Source organism: Solanum lycopersicum, chromosome 3, assembly GCF_036512215.1.
Source record: "Solanum lycopersicum chromosome 3, SLM_r2.1".
In the NCBI taxonomy this organism is placed as follows: Eukaryota; Viridiplantae; Streptophyta; class Magnoliopsida; order Solanales; family Solanaceae; genus Solanum; species Solanum lycopersicum.
In genome coordinates, this window is record NC_090802.1 from 4,173,079 (window position 1) to 4,196,332 (window position 23,254).

The following is a 23,254-nucleotide window of genomic DNA, read 5'->3' on the forward strand; positions in this document are numbered from 1 at the left end:
AATATTTGTTTGTTCATTTTGCTCATTTTAATGACATGTACACAAACTTAAATATTTGAGTAGTGTCATGTTAACTAGATATATATATAAAATTTATTTTATTTATAGATAAAATTATTTAGATATAATCTACTTTATTGATATATTTTTAGTTAGTTTATAGCTTTCAATTTTACAAATATCTTATTTTCAAATTTGGGCTTGTAAAATTTTGTAAATATTATATATATATATATATATATATATATATATATAGTAAGAGAGAGAGAGACATTGAGAACTATAAACTAACTAAAAATATTAGCAAAGTACATTATAAATAATACTTTTTAGCTATAAATAAAATAAGTATATATATAAAATTTTACAAATCCAAATTTGAAATAAAATATATAAAATTGAAAATCATAAACTAACTAAAAATATATCATCAAAGTAGATTATATTTAAATAATATTTTTTATCTATAAATAAAATAAATTATGTATATACATATGCGTCGGTTTGGTTTGAGTTCGGTTTGATTCTTTTTTTCTAATACCAAACCAAACCAAACCAAGAGTGGTCAGTTTTTTTCTTCAATCGCCAAACCAATCAAACCAAACCACAAGTCGATTTTTTTCCGGTTTGATTTGGTTCGTCGATTCGATTTGACTTAATGATTCGGTTTCTACACCCCTAGTGTTGTCCACCGCTTTATCAAAGAATAGGGACTATTACTGTTCCATGTGAAAGAAATAGGATCATTTTGAGCCTTTTCTCCTTTCAAATATGTTAGGACATTTTTGTCCCTTTTCGTACAGAGTATGACTTTAAAAACTCTATATATTTTCTTCTGTATGCTTCATATAATTTGATAAATCCATTATTGATTGTTATACTTCAATTTATACTTCACTCATTTGATAAACTTGATGAATGTTGAGAACTCTAGTTTGTTTATGATAAGAAGACAAGAACCACACTATCATTGATTCTGTTGTTCAGGACTTTTTATGAATACTCCATTGTCACAATTTGTATGATGCTTTATTTCGGGAAATTACAAAATATTTTATATCATTTTCTTATCAATTCGTTACTGCGAGGATAAACTAGTATTACATTGATCATTTATTCACCACAACACTTCTTTATTCACATCTGAGATCATCAAAGTGAGTTCGAGACTGTTTATATGTCTACACTCAGTTTCCACGTCAATGGAATGATATTCTGTTAGACGAAGAGGCAACACAATAGATTAAAATCTTATAGTTGAAATGGAGGAGTGTCATCCGAAAAGGAGTTTCATACCAGAGTGGAATGTTAGGATCGAAAATAAGCAGGTGTAAATACGAAAGCTAGCAAAGCAAACCTCGAAACCAAAAGACACAAAGATTTAACGTGGTTCGGTCAATCGACCTACGTACAAAGGAGATGAGCAATCCACTATAAATATGAGAGTACAAAATACAGAGGGAAACAACCTCAATCAAATTCACTCAGAATACATGGGAGGTTCACACAAGTGATAACGTATCAGGCTTGTGACCCATAAATTCTCTCCCTAACCAAAACTCTCAAAGCCTTTAAGACTACATTGTGAATGCTGATTAAGTTAGAAGGAACATACCTCTATTTATAGAGTCCTAAACCTTATCGTACCAGAAAAAAGATAAGTCAATCCAAATCATTTTTCTAAAAGGAAAACCTATTTATGGTAAGAAATCAGGGCAAATAAAATCTAACAAAGGCAACACATAGATTAAAATCTTATAGTTGAAATGGAAGAGTGTCATCCGATAAGGAGATTCATACCAGAGTGGAAGATAGGATTTGTTAGATAGTTGTGAGACTAATGACAGGGTATGGCTTGAATACGTATCAGAAAAATTGAGTGTTGTAGAAATGCCAATGGTGTGATGGTGCGTGGTCATACAAAACTAGATAAAATAAGCGATGATTATGACATGGTACAAAAGTAGCACATGTAGAAGATAAAAAAGAAAGAAGGTCCTGAATTATAGTTTGGATATGTCTGCGTTAGAATTTCAATTGCACTTGTGTATAGGTTTGGCACTGATGGTTGAAGGTGTTAAAATGGTCGAAAGGACGAGCTAAACATTACAATCACACGGGCAAAGTTATCCCAAAAGGCTTACAATTTCAAGATTCTTGAAATTAGCTAAATACAAAATATAAATGAAGCACAAGATCCAGAGGTAATTCCAATGGTTAGGATTAAGGTTTATTTTATGTTGCTACACTTGTATCAAGTATGTTGTTTGCCAAGAGTCTTTTTAGTTCGTTACTGATTTGTATTTCAGTAGAAAATAGAGAAAGCCTTTGGTAAATAATTATATGAGTATTGGAATGAAACTGCTCCAAATGGAACGGAATGTATGTTGAGTGTTCATATAGCCGACTTTAGTTTAGGTTTTAAGTATAGCTATTGTAAAGTACAACTACACCTCCCTTAGTAATTATCTGAGTATTGGAATGAAACTGCTCCAAATGGAACGGGATGTATATTGAGTGTTCATATTACCGACCTCAATTAGTTTAGGTTTGAAGTATAGCTATTGTAAAGTACAACTACACCTTAATCCCAAACCAGTTGGGGTTGGCTATATGTATACTCAATGTCCATATCACTCCATTTAAGTTGTTGTAAAGTAGTGTTGAAAATTTGAACCCACGTAGAGCAGAATGATTAGTTGATTACAAAGGGGCCATACAATCTATTCCAAAATTTTGAGATCAAGCCCTTGTTATTATTGTACTTGTATTGTTATTATAATTACTTAAATGCACCAATCATGTTAACTTATTTATTTTTCTTCATGGATCTAGTGAAGTAATAACCTTTCTTGTTTCTACAGGAGTTTAGGAGATTGAAGCTGTTATGGAAAAAGGAGATGCTCCTGTAAGAGATGGGAGGACCTTGATATTAATATCTTAGTAAAGATACTACTGTCCTTGGACATTTTCCAGTTGATGTATGCAATTCCTCAAGTTTGTCGCGCATGACAATTGGCTTGTTCTGATCCACTTCTCTGGAAAACGCTGGACTTGTCGGTGTTGCAATCAAATTTTGTCATAATTTCAACAAAGCCATATGTATTTTGTGGGCACTCGTCTCGTGAAAAATTGTCCCGTCTCCTAAAGATCTGCATGAACCCAGTCATGGAAACATAGAAACATTGATCTTCCATCACAATTTCTATGTTGACGACAATCAATTGACTTATACTGCCAATAGGTACTTCCCTGACAAACTTTTATCTTTCTATAATACTATAGCTTAAATAAAAAAACCATACAGCAAGCATCATTTCAAAGTTCATGAAAATATTCACTTTTTTCCGGAGTAATTTTTTGATTTATTAAAAAAATTAGTTGTTTGGCCATGAAAATTTCAAATTCAACTTGAAGTTGTTTTCAAATTTGGAAACAACTTTCAACCGCTGAAGATTGCTCAGGTTAATAACAGAATTAGGGGCTTCAAGGTGAGTGAGGGGAATTCACTGGGAGTATCACAGTTGCAATATGTTGAAAACACATTAATGTTTTGGATTGCAGAGGGTGAACAGCTGAAAAGCCTAAGGATTATTTTCATTTCGTTTGAAGCAATATCTGAACTTCATGTAATTGGGGAAAGAGTTTTATCTACCCCATGAATTGAAGTATCAGAGATCAGCCCCTGGCAAACATTTTAGGTGGCAAGACAGGGGAATGCCTTTGGGAGCTAAGAGTAAATCCTTGAGCATCTGGAACTCTGTGGTGGAAAAATGTAAAAAGAAGTTGCTTAATTGGAGATGTCAATACCTATCCTTGGGTGGTAGATTCACACTGATCAACAGTGTTCTTGCGGCCATGCCGACCTATATGATATCCCTCTTTCCTATGACGGGGAAGGTCATTCAGAAGCTGGACACAATGAGAAGAAATTCTCTGGAAAGGTAATGGAGAAGGGAAAAGAAATTTCATTTTGTTAAGTGAGATGCCCTCGTAACCAACAAAAAAGAGGGAGGGTTTGGGAATTAAGAATTTGAAAGCCCACAATAAAAAGCCTTCTGTTAAAATGGCTTTGGAGACTAGCATCAGATGATCAAAGCTTGTAGAAACACATTATCATTACAAGATATGGAAAGGAAGGATCATGGACTACTTAGGAGGTTAATATTAACTTATGGTGTGGGTCTTTGGAGAACTATTAGAAATCAGTGGCCAAGAATGTGGAGTAATTTTATTATTAATGTCGGAAATGGGAGAAAAACCTTGTTCTGGAATGATATACGGGTGGGACAAACACCTTTGAGACAATAGTTCCTTGGCATTTATATTCTCAATCAACAGAAAATAGCTACATTTGATAAGTCAGAAATGAACTAAGATGGAGCCTGACCTTCAGAAGGTTCCTCAATGACTGGGAAGAGACAAAATGACGCAATCCTACAACACCTAAGAACAAGCCAAGAACCTCACCAGTGAGGAAGACAAATTGATATGGAAGTTGGATAAAGATGGGCTTTTGATGAATAAATTATTTAGTCATATTTCAGTAAAAAGCAAGAAATCGGAGTTCTCTCTTCCATTGAACTCTAAGGTTTCAGTCTCCCTTCAATGAGCTGAAGTTATATACAAAGATAGGTCGATCTAGGAATTCGAACAAAGGCAAGGGAAAGTCGAAGTCAATTGATTTAGATTTTCCTGTTCATCGTCCTGTGACTCGATTCTTCTCTAAGAATCCTAACACTATGGAAGTATTTCGTTAACTTGAGAGGTATCACATGAACCATGTGCAAAAGTCCTAGCATGTGGAAATAGAGATTGAAATCAGTCAGGACACAAGGAGAGATAGAAGATTGTCCCTGCCTACATTTGGTGGACAATATGGAGTGAGACAAATGAGAGATGTTTTGACCCTTTCCAAAGTATTAAAATGAATTGTTTAGTACCCAAGGATCCGGGGGACATCACCTATTCTTAGATAGTTTATGAGGGCGATAGGTGTTTAGATTCTTATCGACAATCCTTCTATACTTTTGATGTAATTACTACAAGTGTTCACTATTGTCTATTGGTGTACTTCTTTATAAGACTAGTTAAATTTCTCAAAATAAAAAAACCTCAATTTCCCTCCCAATTGTTTCCATGGACTCTAGTCAAAGTTATTCCACACGTATCTTGAGTAATATCTGTGTTCCATAATTGACTGTTTATACTTCCCTTGATACTTTACTCATTTGAGAAACATGATGTATGGTGAGAATTCTAATTTGTTTATGAGAAGTAAACAAGAACCACAGTGAAGTACCATTTCATTCAAGTTCTCCTTGGATGAATATTTTGCATCCTGAAATATTTGTACTCCCTATGTTCCAATTTATACGACTCTTTTCCCATTTTAGGTTAGGATGTTCCAGATTTTTTGGAACATCCTATTTATAAAATTATGACCGCTTTTAAGAATTTAAGATGTATAAATTATTCCCTCTTTAATTTTATTGTGATATCTCTTTTTAACCAATAATTTATTAGTTTCTTCCATTATCAGTATAACACCAAATTAACATGTCAAATGTCTTGATCAGTCAAACATCTTCACAAAAATGAAATGAACAAAGTACTTAATAAAGGAATCCCTTCTGAATTATGTATACTTCAACCTGGATGATTGATTTAGAAGTTCGATATTCATCAAGATTCCTAACATTTCATACTCATAGACTATCAATTTCATTTAGGTCCTCTCACCTTTTCCTTTAAGCATATTTTTGTGCTTTTAGGTGTTATGTTTTAACCTTAAAGACTATCCATCATGTTTTCTAGCTAGTTTAGCTTTTGATATAGAATTTAGTCATATACGGACCCCCTACCAACTATCATTGGTTCTGTTGTTGAAGACTTTCTATAAATACTCCAACTGTCCCAATTTGTATGATGCTTTATTTCGGATATCATTTCTTTTATTAATTGCTTATTGTGATTATAAACTAGTTTGTTTTTTTGAAACTGGTAAGATTTTATTCTTCAGCATTAAGGGCATATGCTGGTCACCACCAAAAAGTGTCAGTTACAAACTTCCTATCAAATCTACAATCTGGTCTGTATCTAATATACACAACTGTTTGCACCAAAAAATTAAGGATACTATACAATTCCATTTGACCTTGTGAATGGAATTGGATCTTTTTTCAAAACATCTACCATTACTTTCCTTCCAAACTGACCACCATATACATGATTGGTATTAACCTCCACCATCTTCTTGGGCTCTTGCTGCCTCCTCTCCTTACCCAGCTCTTCAACAATTCTGATGTATGTTCTGGCGTTGTCCAATTCAGATTTGAAATGCTAAGAAATAAATTCCAGACTCGATTGGTATGGTTACAGGCAAGAAAAGGTGATTGTTGTTTCTCCTGTCAAATTGCGCAAAAAGCATCTGGGAACCATTTGTCTACCCTTCTTCTGTAATACTTCCCGTGTTAAACAAGCCCTATTTATCACTAGCCAGGTGAAACATTTCACTTTTGTAGGAATGTCCCCCTTCCAAAAATAGCTCCATTGGTAGTTTGGGTCTCCTGACATCAGTTTGAGACCTCTTCTGTAGGCATTGCTAACTGTGTAAAGACCATCATTTTTGTGCCTCCATAGAATCCTGTCTGTGGCATTTGTGTCTATTCTCGTTCCACCTAACTTCCCTAGTAACTCTGCAACCCTTTTCTACTACCCAATCATTGAGAAATCTTCTAAAAACTGAATTCCATCCCTATTCTGTCCAACAATCATTTACGTTAGCATGATATTCTGATACACCAACATGCAAAATATAAAAATCATATAGTTGAAGTGGATGAGTGTTATTAAGGAGATACAAACCAGAGTGAAATAGGTTACCGTAAGTCAGTTGTGAAACCAATGATGGCGTATGGCGTGAGTGCATATCGGGAAATGGTTGTTGTAGAAATGTGAATGGTATGATGGTGTGTGGTTTTACCAAACTAGAGAGTATGAGTGATGATTAAGGTACAAGTAGCACATGTAGAAGATAAAAGGAAAGAAGGTCCTGGATTATAGTTTGGACATGTGTACCATAGAAGTTCAATTGCCCTGGTGTATAGGTTTGATACTATGATGGTTGAAGGTAAATATGGACGAGGTCATTACAATCACATGGACAGAATTGTCCCAAAAGACTTCCAATTTTCTGGTGAAATTAACAGACTACAAAAATATAAAGGATGCACTAGATGCATAGGTAATTCTGATGGTTAGAATTAAGGTTTAGTTTATGTTGCCACACTTATATTAAGTATGTTGTTTGCCAGAATCTTTTTAGTTCATTACTGAATTTTATTTCGATAGAAAGTATAGAAAAACCATTGTAATAGAGTATCCTTAATAATAATCTGTGTATTGGAATGCAACTGCTCCAAATGGAACAGAATGTATATTGAGTGTTCATATAACCAGACCTCAATTAGTTTGGGTTGAAGCATAGCTATTGTAAAGCTCATATTTTTCTAGTTTCTTCACTTTTGGGCATCGCAGTACTCCTCAGATGTATTTGTAGAATCTTCTATGTTTCTTCATATTGCAGAGGGTTAACTTTTTATTTTTCATGATCTGAGTATATTCACAAAATGACTCTCAGCAACATCAATTTGATGTCAGGTATTCAAATATTCTTCATGGATAATAAGTTTTCTTGTTTCTACAGGAGTCTAGGAGATTGAAGCTTTTATGATGCCATTTCAAATTAAAAGAACATTGAATGCTATGGTGATTGAAGGACCTTGAAAATGATATCTTGGTGAAGATACTTTAACCTTTTCCAATTGATATCTGTAATTCCTCAAGTTTGTCGTGCATGGCAATGGGCTTGTTCTGATCAACTTCTCTGGAAAATGCTGGACTCAGTATTGCAATCGAATTTCATCAGATTCCCAAGGAAGGTCGTACAGTCCGTCTCAAGAAAAATTAACCCGCCTCCTAAATATTTGCTTGAACTTTTGTCGTGGAAACATACAAACATTGATTTTCCATCACAATATGCATGTTAACGACAATCAGTTGAGTTTTACTGCCGAGAGGTATTTCCCCTATTAACTTTCATCTTTCTGTAGTATTATAATTATAACTCAAATCAAGAAACCATACGGCAAGCTTCGTTTCAGAAATATCAGATGCCCTATAATTTTCCATTGTTCTTACAGAAGAAGCAACAGCTAATTAGATCTCCTCTTTTTCAGGTGTCCACAGCTTAAACGAGTTGTTATGCCTTCTTGAAACAAAATAAAATATCGATCAATACGCAGGGCTATTCGTATATGGGAAGATCTTGAATCACTTGATGCATAGTATAAAAAATTCTGCATATATCATTGAGGAAATGGCAAAAAATATTCTGAGCTCAAGATCCAAACTTTGGAAGTGTTGAGTGTGAGGTGCACACTGTTAATCCAAACCTGCTCTGGATTATATATCCAGTTACTAATGTTTGGCTAAGCTTTTAGGACACTAAAAGTGTCTATTTTCCCATAAAAAAAAAAATGCTTATGTGAAGAAGTGAGATATTTGGTTAAATTTTTGGGTGAATGAAAAGTAGCAGAATTTGTTTCATTCGATGTCGGAAAATGTAAATTTTCTTCAGTAGTGCTCTTTTTGAAAACAATTTTGAGGGTATATATTAGAGCTTGGTCAAACACCAAGGGCCTTTTTAAAAATTAAACACTATTATTAATCTTACGTGTAATTTTTCCAATTAATTAGCCCAACACATTATTTCTCAACAAAAGTACTCTTTTTTGGGGAAATTATACGAAAATAATAAATTATTAATTTAAATTAAATGTTATTGCTTAAGTTTCTTTTATTTGTAATTCGTAGTAAATATTCGAAGTTTTTTGTTATTACATTTGTACACATAAATATACAAATGCAAGCCTATTTGTATATCGGACTATACAAATGCAGGATCCATTTATATATTGAAATATACAAATAGATCGAAACATACAAATGCAAAATTCATTTGTATAGCGAAATATACAAATTCAGTATCCATTTGTATATCGAAATATACAAATAGATCGAATACATATTTTTTTTATGTATATGTACATCTAACTCTAATCAAAACATATAAATATAATTTTTATATTTGCTAAATCAAAGATTTACTAAAAAAACAATTAATTATTAGATTACTAAGTTAAAGAAAAAAATATACTCCATCTGTTTCAAAAAGAATGATCGTATTTCCTTTTTACTCTGTTTAAAAAAGAATAACTCATCCACTTTTTTGGCAACATTTAAAATTAAATTTTCATCTGTCATGTTTAATGCCACGGGATTAAAGAATATTTTTGATATATTTGACATAATTTTAATTTAGAATTAAAAATAAAAAAGTCTTTTTTATTTTTCTTAAACTCCATTTTAAATTAAATTAGATTATCTTTTTTTTTTTAGAGAGGGAGTATTATTATTAATCAACAAGGTGTTAAAATTGAAGAAGAAAAAAAGGAAATAAACAGGGTGTTAAAATTTTTCAAACAGTGTGGAAGGAAGCTATTGTAGTCTCCTCCCCTTCGTCTTCTCCAAGTACAAGTATGGCTGTAGATCTATGGAAACAACTGAAAGATTCAATCACACCTCTCTCCGACAACCTATTTTACTTTATACTATGTTGTCTCGGAGATTTCTGGTTTACCTGATCATGATCACTATCACAGATTTCGAGGAAGAGATGCCACCCACAATTCAACTCGGAGAGAAATCTGAAGAGGAATTGATGGGTCTGATTCAAAGAAGATGGAAATTGAGGACTCAGATCTATCATATTTCTCAGAGCAGGTAATTTTCAATAGTGTTATAAGCTATTATGTCTTCTGGGTATGTTTTCTTTCTCCAGAATATTCAATTTTTTTTCATTTGATTTACTTCTATGTGAAGCATTTGAAATTTTAGATTTTTGTTGTGAAAAGTTCTAAGCTTTATGTGAATATTTAGTTTTCTGCTAAATTAATCATACTATATCCATTTATCACAGCCAACTCAATTTACAGCTTTTGACTTTTACTAATATTGTTGCCTTGTCGATGGAATCTCAACCCATTTAACAATAGGTAGCAAGCCTTGCTGGTATAATGAACTACCAATCATTCAACCAGAAACATATCTATATGCTAAGTAATTAACTTGAAGTGATTATAGGTATTAATAGTTGTTATGGAACACTAAGAAGACCCTGTTAACCATCTAAGTCAAAGGACCGTCGAAAAACAATACTGTCAAAAAAGCTCTAGGCAATTTAAACAAATTTTCCTTCATACACAGGTTGGCTTTCGAGAAGTTCACTAAAATTGATCCGGTTGAAAATCCATCACGAGCAGGTCATATGGAAGCAAACAAAGAAGTTACAAACAAGACTACTATATATATGACGTTTTCTGTTAAGACTACTATATATATGACGTTTTGCCTGCAGATGGTCAGAAGAATGGAGAATAGATATTAGGATCAGAAACACGTGAGAAGCATATGACGTTTTCTGTTAAAAAGTTCACCATAGTAAGGGTTATGTCTGAAAGTACACCATGTGAAAGAAATAGAATCATTTTGAGTCTAAGTCCAAATAATAGTTGATTGTTGTGAGCCTTTCCTCCTTTACAATACATTAGGACAATTTTAAGCCCTTCTCGTTCAGAGTATGACTTTAAGAACTCTCATATAACTCATTTATATTGTTATTTTTAGAAAAGAAGAAGAAATCTTTTTTCTCACGTAAGAATTATATATTTTCATTATCAAATTTTAATGCTCCTAAGAACTCTTGGATACCACTTGGGAGATTTTTTTTCTTTTCTTTTTTCCTTTCATAAATGTAAATGTTACAAATACTTGCAGACACGACATAAGATTTGTGTAAATTTCATTTGTATCATTTAAATCTTGACGTAAAATCAAATTAGATGATTTGAAGATTTTTGAAATAATGCATGACATATTTCAAACGGCTAATCTCTTCCTGATTATGAATGCATGTTCATTAGAAATATTTTTATCACAACTTGCTTTAATCTCATTTTAAAGATATAGCTGATTGATTTCCATTTATTATCATTTTACTGCTGAAAGACGAGGTAAATGACTTGAACAGGCAGAGGTAAAATATCGTCTTCAAAGGTAAAAAATCTATATATATTTTTTTGAATTACAAGGACTACATAATTTTTCAATGTTACCGTAGAGTGTATGATAAATAACAGTAAAGAGTAAAGAGTCTCGTGTTCTTCGAACTTGTGAACAGTATCAAATGTTTGTAGGTCACTTTACTGATTAGACACTTCAAAGAATACAATTTGAGAATTTTATGAGAGTGATTAGTTGAAGGAATATGAAAGTCAAATAATTTAGAGAATCTACATCTCTTAAGTCTTCAAAGAGGAGGCCGTCAATCGTTACTAAGATGCTCTCTGAAAACAGAGAAATATTAAATATTATTATATATTGGATAGAATTTACCAGCCAATTTTTTTTTTATGACAAGGGAAACCCGCAGCCGCTACCCTTTGGGTGCGCGCAGGGTAAAACCCCTGCTCCTATGCAATAGCTCGCATACCACATAGGAGAGGTAACCCGCACTAGGCAAGCTTAGTGCGACAACCCAAAAGGCAAACCCCTTGCTTTCGTTGGCAAGGGGTTTCGAACTTGAGACCTCCAACATGGAAGTCCCAAGCTCAAATCACTGGGCCACCCCGAAGGATTACCAGCCAATTTTAACTTTGATATTTATAGAAAGAAAATTAAGTAATCAATTTGCATAAAATGCCGTTCAAGTAATAGAAAAATGAGGTGAATCTGAGAAAATGACGGACCTCACACAGTGTACTAGGTCCACATAAATCCTCTTTTTGACCGTCGCTCTCCAGATCACGCGGTCTATGGTTCAGGGGTGTACAATAATTGTCCACAATACCCCATACTTTAAGTGTTCAACTGGAAATAGGTGAATAGTTTAGGGAGTTTAGAGATATTAACTCAAAAGAAAATGTCACTTAGTTTTTTTCTTTTTTTTTCATTTATCAAATAAACAGGTAGGATAGCAAAAAAGGAAAAAATGTTAAAGATTGTTGACCAGAATCAATTTACAGGTGGATGACATTTCCATTCCATTTGACCAAGATTCTGTATACAACTCTTACTCCTCATCAAAGCACAAGTAACATCCCACAATTTTCACCCAATACTTTTTGCGCACACTGAAGTGAATAAACAATCTTAAGGTATGTCCTAAATCTCTCTCTGTCTTATCTTCTCCTTTCATTCTCTAAGGTTGTTTTACTGATTAATTCTTTACTCATGTCGGATCTTGATTCCAATAGTAGTTTTGGGTGTAAAAAGGAATTCAGTGTACGCTTTGTGGAATTCTTTACTGAATTTTCATTTTGTTTAAATAACGATTCAATCTTGAGTCCTGCAATCAAGAATGTAGCTTCTTTTGATGTTTTTACAGACTTCTCATAGTTATCCAAAAAAATTGTAACATCATTTTTTGACCTGTATAGGTTAAATGCAAATGGTGCTTTGGTTATTCTGTCTTATCTTTTCTAAAAATGAGATTTGGATTTTGAGGCATCTAACATCTAAGATCTGTAATAGAGGATTAGTTGTTTATATGAGAGAAAAGATTGGTGTAGGCTTCATATCAGCTGCTAAAACTCTAATGTTTGTTCCCTTCCTATGGGAATCAGTCGGCAACTAGCACTTTAGAGGCAAACATCACTCGTGCCTAATTTGTTTGCACTTGATGGAGGTCTTAATCTGAATTGTTCAGATTCAGACAATTAAGTGCATTTGTTTGTAAGATATGAATCTTAATCATTCAGATTCAACCAATTAAGTGCATTAGTTTTTGTTTCGATTAAACGCGCTTAATGGATATTATAATGTCATGAATCTGACTTGTAGCAGAGTCTTAATATTATTCAGGTTCTTTTCAATTAACACCTTTTATTCCACAAAACCTTCAATGTCTCTTGCTTTTCTTCTCCGCCATGTTTTCATGCTTCTCCCCCTCCTTGCTCAAGCATATACCAATATTTATATTCTTCCATTGGTAAGTTTCCATAATCTTTACCAGTAAATTTTTTCTGGTATTTCTGATATTCACAACATTTTTGGGTGTATAGATGTTTATCAAGAATTCTTATTTTGTGTAGCGTTATCAACTGTGCGTAGACTCCAAAAACATCTTGGCATCTCTTAATCTTTGTGGCATCACCAACTTACATTGAAAAAACATAGGAACCTGTTCCATTGCTCATATGCCCATGGGCAGTAAAGAAACAGGTGGTTGACTGTCTCCTGAGTTCTCTTGCAAAATAACATCTGTGGACCTACTGTAATCATTACCTATTCAGGTTGTCTAGAGTAAGGCAAGCATTGTTTATTTGATCCAGCTGAAGCACTCATAGGTAGATAAGTCTTCCATACTAACTTCCATGGCCATCTAGCAGGTGCTTGACTTTGTGAGCATAGTTGTCTATAACATTCTTTCACTGTGAAATGTAGCTAACATTTCCATTTAACTCCCATTACATAAAAATTAAAATCCTAGGTATCCCTTTAGTCCAACTCTCAATGGTTTATGAAATAATTATCCCCAAGCATGTTAATAACTTCTCTCCACTCAAGTCACCTCATATTCCTTTGGTTCAATTAAATTGGATTCTTTAGCTTGAATCTAGCCCGAATGAATTATAAAAATTCATAGGGCTTCGCACTTGGTCTATGAGTTCCCATTGGCTAATTTAAAAATGTAGTTTGCTGCACAGATTCATATAATTTTTAGGTTTATATACAATTCTTATAGTAAAGATACATTTGCTTTAAGGCCCTCTCTTGTTTTTTATGTTTTAAGAAAATCAGAAAGGGCTTCCGGTACACTGGTTAGAACTATGCTTCGAAGTGTGTTACAAAATGTAAGTGAAAAAAAAAAAGAGGAAGCGAAGATTATATTTTTTCTGTTGAGGTAAAAAACTTCATCTAGTGTATCAAGAAGATGCAGAAGAGAAGTACATTTGAGCTTAGAAATTAATGAAAAGAAAGTTAAGAGAAAAGCGTAACAAAATCTCAGAATTAAATTTCCTTACTTTATTTGGAAGGCAATTGGAATTTGATTGGAGGGATATACTGTATAAGGTAGTATATTACTGATTTACCTTCGATGAGAAATCGTTGAGATCACTGGCCAAGTTAAGTTAGAGATGATTTTAGTAGTAGTGACCGTCCTCCGTGTTAACGAAGAATAATGACACTAGGTTTATGAGGAACGTAAGGCGAGTTCCAATATTTTCTTTGATTTTGCTCTCAGTAATGATTATTTTTATCCAAAATGTGATACTTCCGTCAGTTATGCCGGCAAGAACTTAGTTCTCTGTCGTTATCTACAACCAACTTAAGTTCCAGGTTATATTTTCCTAGTTTCTTCACTTTTGGGCATCACAGTACTCCTCGGACGTATTTGTACTTTCTTCTATGTTTCTATATGTTGCCGGGCTTAACCTTTTATTCTTCATGGTCTGAGTAAATTCACAAGAACATAGATGACAATAAGCAACATCAATTTTATGTCAGGAGTTCAATTATTCTTCTTGGATCTAGAGAAGTAATAACCTTTCTTGGTTCTACAGGAACTTAGGAGATTGAAGTGTTTATGATGTCATTTCAAAAACAAGAAAAGATTGAAGCTGTTGTGATGGAAGAACGAAATTCTCCGGTAAGGAGATGGGAGGACCTTAATATTGATATGCTGGTGAATATATTCCAGTCCTTTGACCTTTTCCAGTTGATCTCTGTAATTCCTCAAGTTTGTCCTGCATGGCAATTGGCTTGTTCTGATCAACGTCTCTGGAAAACACTGGACTTGTCAGTAATGCAGTCAAATTTCATCAAAACTCAAGCACCGCCATATGTATTTGTCGACACTCCATCTCGTGAAAAATTGACCCGTATCCTAAAGATCTGCTTGAACCTTAGTCGTGGAAACCTATTGACCTTGATCTTCCATTATAATTTGTATGTTGACAACAATCAACTGACTTATACAGCCAAGAGGTATTCCCATTTTAAACTTAATCTTTCTATAGTATTATACCTTAAATAAAAAAAAACTGCATAGCAAGCATTGTTTGAGAGTTCAGGCTTCTGATATAATTTTCTATTGTATATGTAGCACAGGAGAAGCAAAAATTACTGTGAAAATAAATTGGACAGCTAATTAAATCTCCTCTTTTTCAGGTGTCCACGGCTTAAACGCCTTGTTATGCCTGCTTGGGAAAAACTAGAAAAGCGAACAATATGCAGTGCTTTTCAGGAATGGAAAGATCTTGAATCACTGACGATGCCTAGTTTAGAAGAACCTGCATATGTCATTGAGAAAATTGGAAGGAGTTGCAAAAAAATTTCTGAGCTAAAGATTATGGACCCCTGCGATGTACTGCTTGCATCTGCACTGGTCGCATTTCTTCCAAACTTGAAAGTGTTGAGTGTGAGGTGTACGGAGTTACCTAAATATGCTTTGGTTATTCTCTTGGAGGGGTTAAAAAAGTTGAAAGTGCTCAACATATCGCATTGCATAATTACTGAAGACCTTCCTCCACCTGCACCTATGAAAATTCTAACCGAGCTTGATGAATCCATTCTCAAAAAAGCATCTAGGTTGGACAAATTCCTAACCTGTATGAGTGGCTCGTGCATCATGTGTCAGCGCACTCGAAATGATGAAGGGTCCATGAGGTGGTATAAGTATGCAGACCTCTGGAAAGTGGATGAGGTGACTTCTCTTGCAATTTGAAAACTTTTAAGGATGTTTTGCTTCATTTGTTGAAGGTGCAGTATAATGTGTAAACTTAAAAACCTTGTAATGCTACTTCTGTGTTGTTATGTTCTTCGTGTTTCTATGATCTTTTATGCTTGTTGTTTCTCATTATCTATTTACATATTGTAGTTTTATAGCATGTTTGACAAGCTTTTGAGTGGTTATTTCTCAACCCAAAGAAAAAAGTGAAGTGTTGCCAAAGCTTAGTGGAAAATAAGTATTTGTGAGAGTAGCAAAGTTCTTTAAAAAGTACTTTTATAAGTTTGGTTGTACACTAATTCGCGCTCAATGATAAAATTTTAAAAGCACTTTCAAAATAAGTTAGAATTTAGAAGTTTGATCAAACATATTATTCTTCGATGTCTTTAGAGTTTTGTACCTAAACTTTTTGGAGGTATATGACATGCTATGTAAACATCACTTAAAAAGCTCTTTCAAAGACTTTCAAGTAATGTTATATGTAAATTTTTTATTTCTTCAAAGGTAAAAAATCTATAGATTTTTTTTTTTTTTATAACAAGGACTACATAATTTTTTAATGTTACCGTAGAGTGTATGATAAATAACAGTAAAATGTTTAGTAGGTCACTTTACTGATTAGGCACTTAAAAGAATACAATTTGAAAAGGCTTGCGGCGACAACCCAAAAGGCAAATCCCTTGCGCTTTTGTTGGCAAGGGGTTTCAAACTTGAGACCTCAAACATGGAAATCCCAAGCTCAAACCATTGGGCCACCCCGAAGGATTACCAGCTAATTTTAACTTTGATATTATAGAAAGAAAATTAAGTAATCAATCAATATATATATATATATAAATGAGGACCATTGAGGAGGTGATGTGGCACCTCTATATGGCCTCCATTTGCATTTAGCTTTTTCCATCTTTTTTTTTTTAAAAAATAATTATTATATATCATAAAAAGTTATTTAAATTTATTACAAATAAATATTTTATTAATGGTGGGTCATTTATAACAAAAACTCTTCCTATTTTTTATTTATTTATCTTACTTATAATTAAAAGAGAAACATAATTTATTTATTTTTAAATATTCTAATTTAAATTAATTATTTTATTATAAAAATATATTACTTCATTTATACAAATATACAAATAAATACTTTATTAATGTATGAACATTTATAATATAAAAAAAACTCTCTATATTTCTTTTCTATTTGTTTATCTCACTTCTAATCATGAAATCATAATTTTTATTTTTTTTTACATTTTAAGTATTTTTATTTTTATTTTTGAATTTATTCACTAGGAGTTACTACCCATGACTTGCCCCTCTTTAATTTTTACTTTTAATAATATTCATGACTCTCATAATTTTTATATTCATAACCTCCAATTTAAATTTATAAGTTTATATGTCTTATGGAATTCCTTTATTTTGCCTATAAATTTATATTAGTTTCATGAAGATTCACATCACAATTATTCTTTCTTTTTTCATCATATAAGTTTGATTTGTAACAAAAAAAAGTACATAAAGGTAAGAAATACTTCATTGAAATTTTTATTTTTATCTTTTCTATTTTTGTCTATATAAATTCGTATTTGATTTGTGAAGGAAATTAACATGTAACAAAAAAAAAATACATGAAGTTAATAAATATATCATTCTTAAGTCCTTATTTTTTCATTTCCTTTATTTTGTCTGTATAGATTCATATTTATTTTCATGAAGATTCACATACAAAGTTATAATTTCTCTTCTTCATAATACTTGTTTGTGAATTAACTAACATGTAACAAAAAAAAAAGTATATGAAGGTAAGGTATATTTCATTCTCAAGTCTTTCTTTTTATTTTTATGTACTTAGACATGCTTTCTTAATATATATTTTTATGTTTGTATTATAATTTATCAAATAAGTATGATTGAAAAAATCTCTTTAATTCTTAACAATGTTTTGTCCGTATGCAATTACTCTTTCTAATAGTTAGTTTTCCATATATAATATAGTTTGATTATAATATTTGTTAGATTTCAAGAAATAATTATTATTTACTATTGTTATTACTATTGAAAAGATAATATATAAATATATTAAATATGGTTTATATTTCGTTCTTTCTTTTGACATAATTATTTTTAATTCGTATATGCTTTTTTTTTATTCAGTTGGTTGCATATATGAAGAGTTTAACATATGGATAAAAACATGATGACGGATCTCTTTGCAAAGGAAGATGGTACAAGGAAAAAAAATAAAGCATAATTAGAGATTATTTTTTCACTTTGAAATTTATTAGCAACTTGGTTACTTTCGCTAGAGTTTTTAAAATTTTAATTTATGTAAATAATTTAGCTAAATGTATTATATTGTCAATGCTAATCATTTGATCCTTTACTATTCTATTTTCTCTTTGTTATGAAAAAATAAATATAATTATTTAATTTTAACAACAACAAAATTTATGATGATTGGTTTCACTTTTATTATAAATTATAAAACGTAATTGAAAAATATATATTATTATTTTCATGATGTCATTTTTTGCGTTTTGCTTTGAAATGCATTTATAATTTTTATGTAATCACCAATTATTATATTTTCTCTGTTCATTTTTTTGTATTTTCACACCTTTTTTTATTTTTTTATTTTACAAATAAAATCAATACATAATTAGTAATACATTTAGTGGCTAATAAAATGGATGAATTGGAAGTTAAATTAGCTAATGTTGAATCAATAATATGATATGTTTAGTAACAGTGATTTACCAATGAATTGGATGATAAATACAAGTTGTTAGGATGCTCGGACAATTTTTCAAGGATTAAATTTATCGTAACCCCGTTTACACTATCATTTAAATGAGTTTACGAATGTAATTATTGACAGACTTATAGGGGTTTTATTGCCACAATACTAATAGTAGGTGTATCACACTGTTTAAACTTGGTTATCTCAAGAACTACTAAGTTAAAACTTTATGAAAATGGAGAAGTAAAACGAAATTCTCTATTTCAAAGCTAACAGATTAGCTTAAAAGGTGTTGTATTAGTTGAAATTACTATAATATTATTATCTGAAAAAGTATGTTGTTCCCATTCTTGAGGGAAAACGTATGAACTTATTATAGAATTCATCTAAAAAGACAACAATTTTTTACTATACCCTTTATTAGAATATTAGTTTAATGCTATATGCCGTTCAAGAGGGGCTACATGTACATAGTTTGACATTCTTTTGTAAATATTAAAGTAGATGTCTCTGACGATGCTTGATAATCAATATGTTAATATAACAATTTAAAACTAAGACTACATTATTCAGTGTATAATTCAGAACATTAAATCAAGTCACTTATAATGGAGACAATGTGGGAGCAAACCTTAAACCTTATCGGGTAATAACTACAGTACAAAATCAATAAAATGTCACCTAATTGGGGTAGATTTCTCCCGCGCCAAGCGCTGGTAATTTACCTAGTTTGCATAAAATGTCGTTCAAGTAATAGAAAATGAGGTGAATCTGAGAAAATGGCGGCCTCACACAGTGTACTAGGTCCACATAAATCCTCTTTTTGACCGTCGCTCTCCAAATCACGCGGTCTATGGTTCGGGGTGTACAATAATTGTTCACAATACCCCATACTTTAAGTGTTCAACTGGAAATAGGTGAATAGTTTAGGGAGTTTAGAGATATTAACTCAAAAGAAAATGTCACTTAGTTTTTTTCTTTTTTTGTCATTTATCAAATAAACAGGTAGGATAGCAAAAAAGGAAAAAATGTTAAAAGATTGTTGACCAGAATCAATTTACAGGTGGATGACATTTCCATTCCATTTGACCAAGATTCTGTATACAACTCTTACTCCTCATCAAAGCACAAGTAACATCCCACAATTTTCATCCAATACTTTTTGCGACAATTTTCACCCAATACTTTTTGCGCACACTGAAGTGAATAAACAATCTTAAGGTATGTCCTAAATCATGATTGTTTTGGTATTTTCACTCTTTTAAGTCCTGCACTATATCATTTTGGCCTATTCTAAGTGTGATTAAGAATTAGTCGACTAAACCTTCTCATTCACACCTAACTCCCAAAAAATCAAATTCCGTATGTTCCAGGTTTCTCCCAAACAAGAATTAGGATTTCACAATTTCAAGTCCCAGTTTAAGGAATCAAGCTATTGTTTTTTTCATTTTAGGTATATGAAATTTTTAATTGATATCCTGGGAAAATTCTATAATTTTAGATGTTTAACTACGTAAAGTTTTAGGGTTCTTATGATTAACATGACTTTCAAAGTAATTCTATTTCTCTTCATTATCAACCTCGAAGCATCTGTTTTTCTCATGATACTCAATATGTTTGTTAGATTATACTTGATGAGCCCTTCGACTATAATGTGTTTTTTAATTTTCATATTTTTAGTCACTACGTAAGGATTTTTATGATCAGTCCATGTTTAGTATTTTTGCACGAGATGGTATCAACTAAAGTGTTTATAATTATTTTAATATAACGCATTTAATATTTATAAGTTAAATCGATTATCAGTATTATTAAAATTATCAGTTTTGTTTAGTTATCATTTACATTCAGCTGAGGGAGTTATTTAGCACATGATGGATTCTAGGAATGAAGGCTTGCGATTAACGTCTACTAAGACCTTTAGTAGCAATCTCTAAGTCCTAAAATTATGTGTCATCATAGATCTATGTAACCTTTGTAGGCGTATATTATCAATCTTAGTTGTATTATGTCAAATCAATCTATATACCTTGTTAATCCATATTGGGGCCCTTTTTATCATGGGAATTATGCATCAGATTCTATGTCTAACTTGCATAACTATATGTCAGTTTCAGTCTAGTTTTTTTAGATAAGCTTAAGTCATCTATAGCCACCTAAAGTTGTCAACATATTTTTTTTAAATACTTATTCTTAAGCTTGTTTCAATCAAACACTTTTTTTATTTTAAAAAAAATACTTATTGAACATATTTTGACAATTGACTAAAAGTAAAGAGAGAGTGTCATACACTCGCTGCTGATGTGGCATAATAACTAATAAAAAAGAGATATGTGGCATTGGGCCCATAAAAACACTTAAACATAAATTTAAAAAATAAAATAAACAAAAATATGTTTTCACTAAAAAAAATAATTAAAAAAAATATTTCTTTCCCCTTTTCCGTGACATCCGTTCATCATTTCCCTTAGCACGAGACCCAAAATCGAAGCATTTCGATAGTAATTTTGAATTTGACTCTTTTTCCTTTCAATTCAAAATTACATGAATTTGTTTTCCATCCATTCACCTGTCCTTCTCGTTGAATCTTACTCATTATTGTAATTGGTATTTCTCACAATCTCACTACTTTTTTAAATATTAATTTAGATTTGTTGATACTTTTTTTCTTTTATGTCGTAAGTTATTTAGGATTTAAATTTCTTAACGATTTTGAAAAAAATAATTTTAGATTCATCGAAAAAATTAGAGTTTCCTCAAAATTGTTTTTGATTCATTCTTACCACAATATATTTAAATATTTGTGATGTCAGTAGTGGGTGGTGAAAGAAGAGGAAGAAAACGATGGCTTGAAAAAACAAAAGATGAAAAAAATGACCGGAGAAAGAATGGTGATGGAGGAAAGTTGGTAGTAATGGTGGTCAAGTTGAGTCAAAGAAGAGGAGGAGATATTACTTTAATTTTTTTAAACAAAATTTTTTTTTTAAGGAAATGATGTCTTCCACCCTCTTTAGGTGTGTCTATTACACACATAGTGCCATGTCAGCAAAAAATGTCTACTAGATACAAATTTACTATAGCATGGGTGTTCAATAGAAAAAAGATTGAATTGGGCTGGCTAAATGAAATATTAGGACAACTTTAAGGGTCTGACTTAAGCCTTTTAGATATTACATGACCATGACCATGACTTAGTTTATTACTGTTCTAGTATTTATTAGTCCTCGTATTACTTTACTTGATCATTGCATCAGTTCATCTACTCTAAATCGGTATATCAGTTCAACTTAGTATACTAGTGAATAGTGATGCATGTCTCTCATACTTGGTATATTCAAAGTAATGATCACATGCTCTTTGCACTATATTGTTTGATGATATAAGTTCGTACATTCAACATTTAGTTCGTGATTAGTACGATTTCAGTATTTGTTATTTCAGTTTTTAGATAATTAGAGTTATTTGGGGGCTTGTCCTAGCAACTCATCCCAGTAGATGCTTTCGGAGTCAAATTCAATTAGATGTGTCTTTTTTTTTCTTTTTTTCTTTTTTAGCTTTGGGTATGTTTTGATGAAATCATTTTGGAATATTCAGTTTTAATTATCATCTGGCCTCATCGTATATTTCAATCAGCTTTTGTATTTAGTATTTTTTACAAATATTATATATGTTAGTCTCAAATCGTGTCACATCATAAATTTATTTAGAATTACATGTGTTTGTAAACATATGTTACGACTAGAGATATTATCATATCGTGACAATTGTGTTGAAACTCACTCAAAGTGCAACATTTAAGGTACATTTTGATAAATGCAAATGACAAATTCAACTTATTTTATCTTAGGACTCTAAAGAACATATAAAATCTAAATTCTGAAATCTTTAATGAAAAACCTTGATTGATTGACTTATTGGAGTTGGCAAAGATTTTTTTTTCAATTTTCATGCTACTATAACATTAGACTATATCTTCGTTGTCAACAAAGTTTAGTATGAATTAAATGCCATTTTCTACCTAATTTCTGTTAAGTTGAGTGTCCAAATGGTATTCAATCACATTATTTAATAATTGTCGTCACCTACATGTGATTAATTGAAATAAAATTTTTTTTGACAAATTATAAAGTTTAAATTTCTCCATATTTTGTGAAAATAGTTTATTGTTATACTATATCAAATTAGTTTATTTATATGACATTATTAAAAATTAGTTAAAGTATATTTCGCTAGTGATAGAAAACTCACTGGCTCAATAGAATATTATTAACCTATTAAATACCTAATATTTGGCTTTTTATAAGAAGGCATATGTTCCTCAAGAAAATAAAAATGATGGTATCTTTTATTTTCAGAAAAATAAAACCAAATGTCATGTACTAAAATTTGTATTTTTGCCCTATATTTCTTAAAAGTGTTTATTTTCTGCCCTTGTTATTTATATTTAATATATTTAACAAAAAAATAAATATTTGTAGATTACAATAATTTTATCTATCCAAACCTAATTTACTTAGCGCAAGTCTAAATTTTTTTATCTTCTAATATTAAATTGGTGGCTCGCTTGATATAAATTTGATAGAAATTAAGTTATATAATATCAGTTATGTAGCATTTTTCAAAATTCGTGTGGTATTTAAAAATAAAAAATTATATTT

General features: G+C 31.5%; 1 protein-coding gene and 1 long non-coding RNA gene across 8 annotated transcripts; both read left to right on the forward strand.

Annotated features, from left to right (window-relative positions):
* The first annotated feature begins 1,418 nt into the window (after nt 1-1,418).
* On the forward strand, nt 1,419-8,840 carry LOC104646147 (uncharacterized). Its single transcript, XR_003246291.2, has 4 exons — nt 1,419-2,204; nt 2,865-3,244; nt 7,709-8,081; nt 8,241-8,840. It is a non-coding gene; the product is annotated as an uncharacterized lncRNA (long non-coding RNA).
* A 625-nt stretch (nt 8,841-9,465) lies between these two features.
* Nucleotides 9,466-15,959, forward strand: LOC101246600 (F-box/LRR-repeat protein At3g48880). Of its 7 annotated transcripts, none has more exons than XM_004234332.5 (5): nt 9,484-9,600; nt 9,726-9,846; nt 12,147-12,278; nt 14,688-15,111; nt 15,295-15,959. In XM_004234332.5, exons 4-5 carry the CDS (start codon nt 14,711-14,713, stop codon nt 15,848-15,850), a joined length of 957 nt encoding a protein of 318 aa, XP_004234380.1. In that variant the 5' UTR covers nt 9,484-9,600; nt 9,726-9,846; nt 12,147-12,278; nt 14,688-14,710; the 3' UTR covers nt 15,851-15,959. The 7 variants fall into 7 exon arrangements, with proteins under 7 accessions (XP_010317588.1, XP_004234380.1, XP_069152342.1 ...); XM_069296237.1 differs by adding an exon at nt 10,330-11,178 and having other exon boundaries at nt 9,507-9,846; XM_010319288.4 differs by adding an exon at nt 11,131-11,178 and having other exon boundaries at nt 9,511-9,846.
* The last annotated feature ends 7,295 nt before the right edge of the window (nt 15,960-23,254 follow it).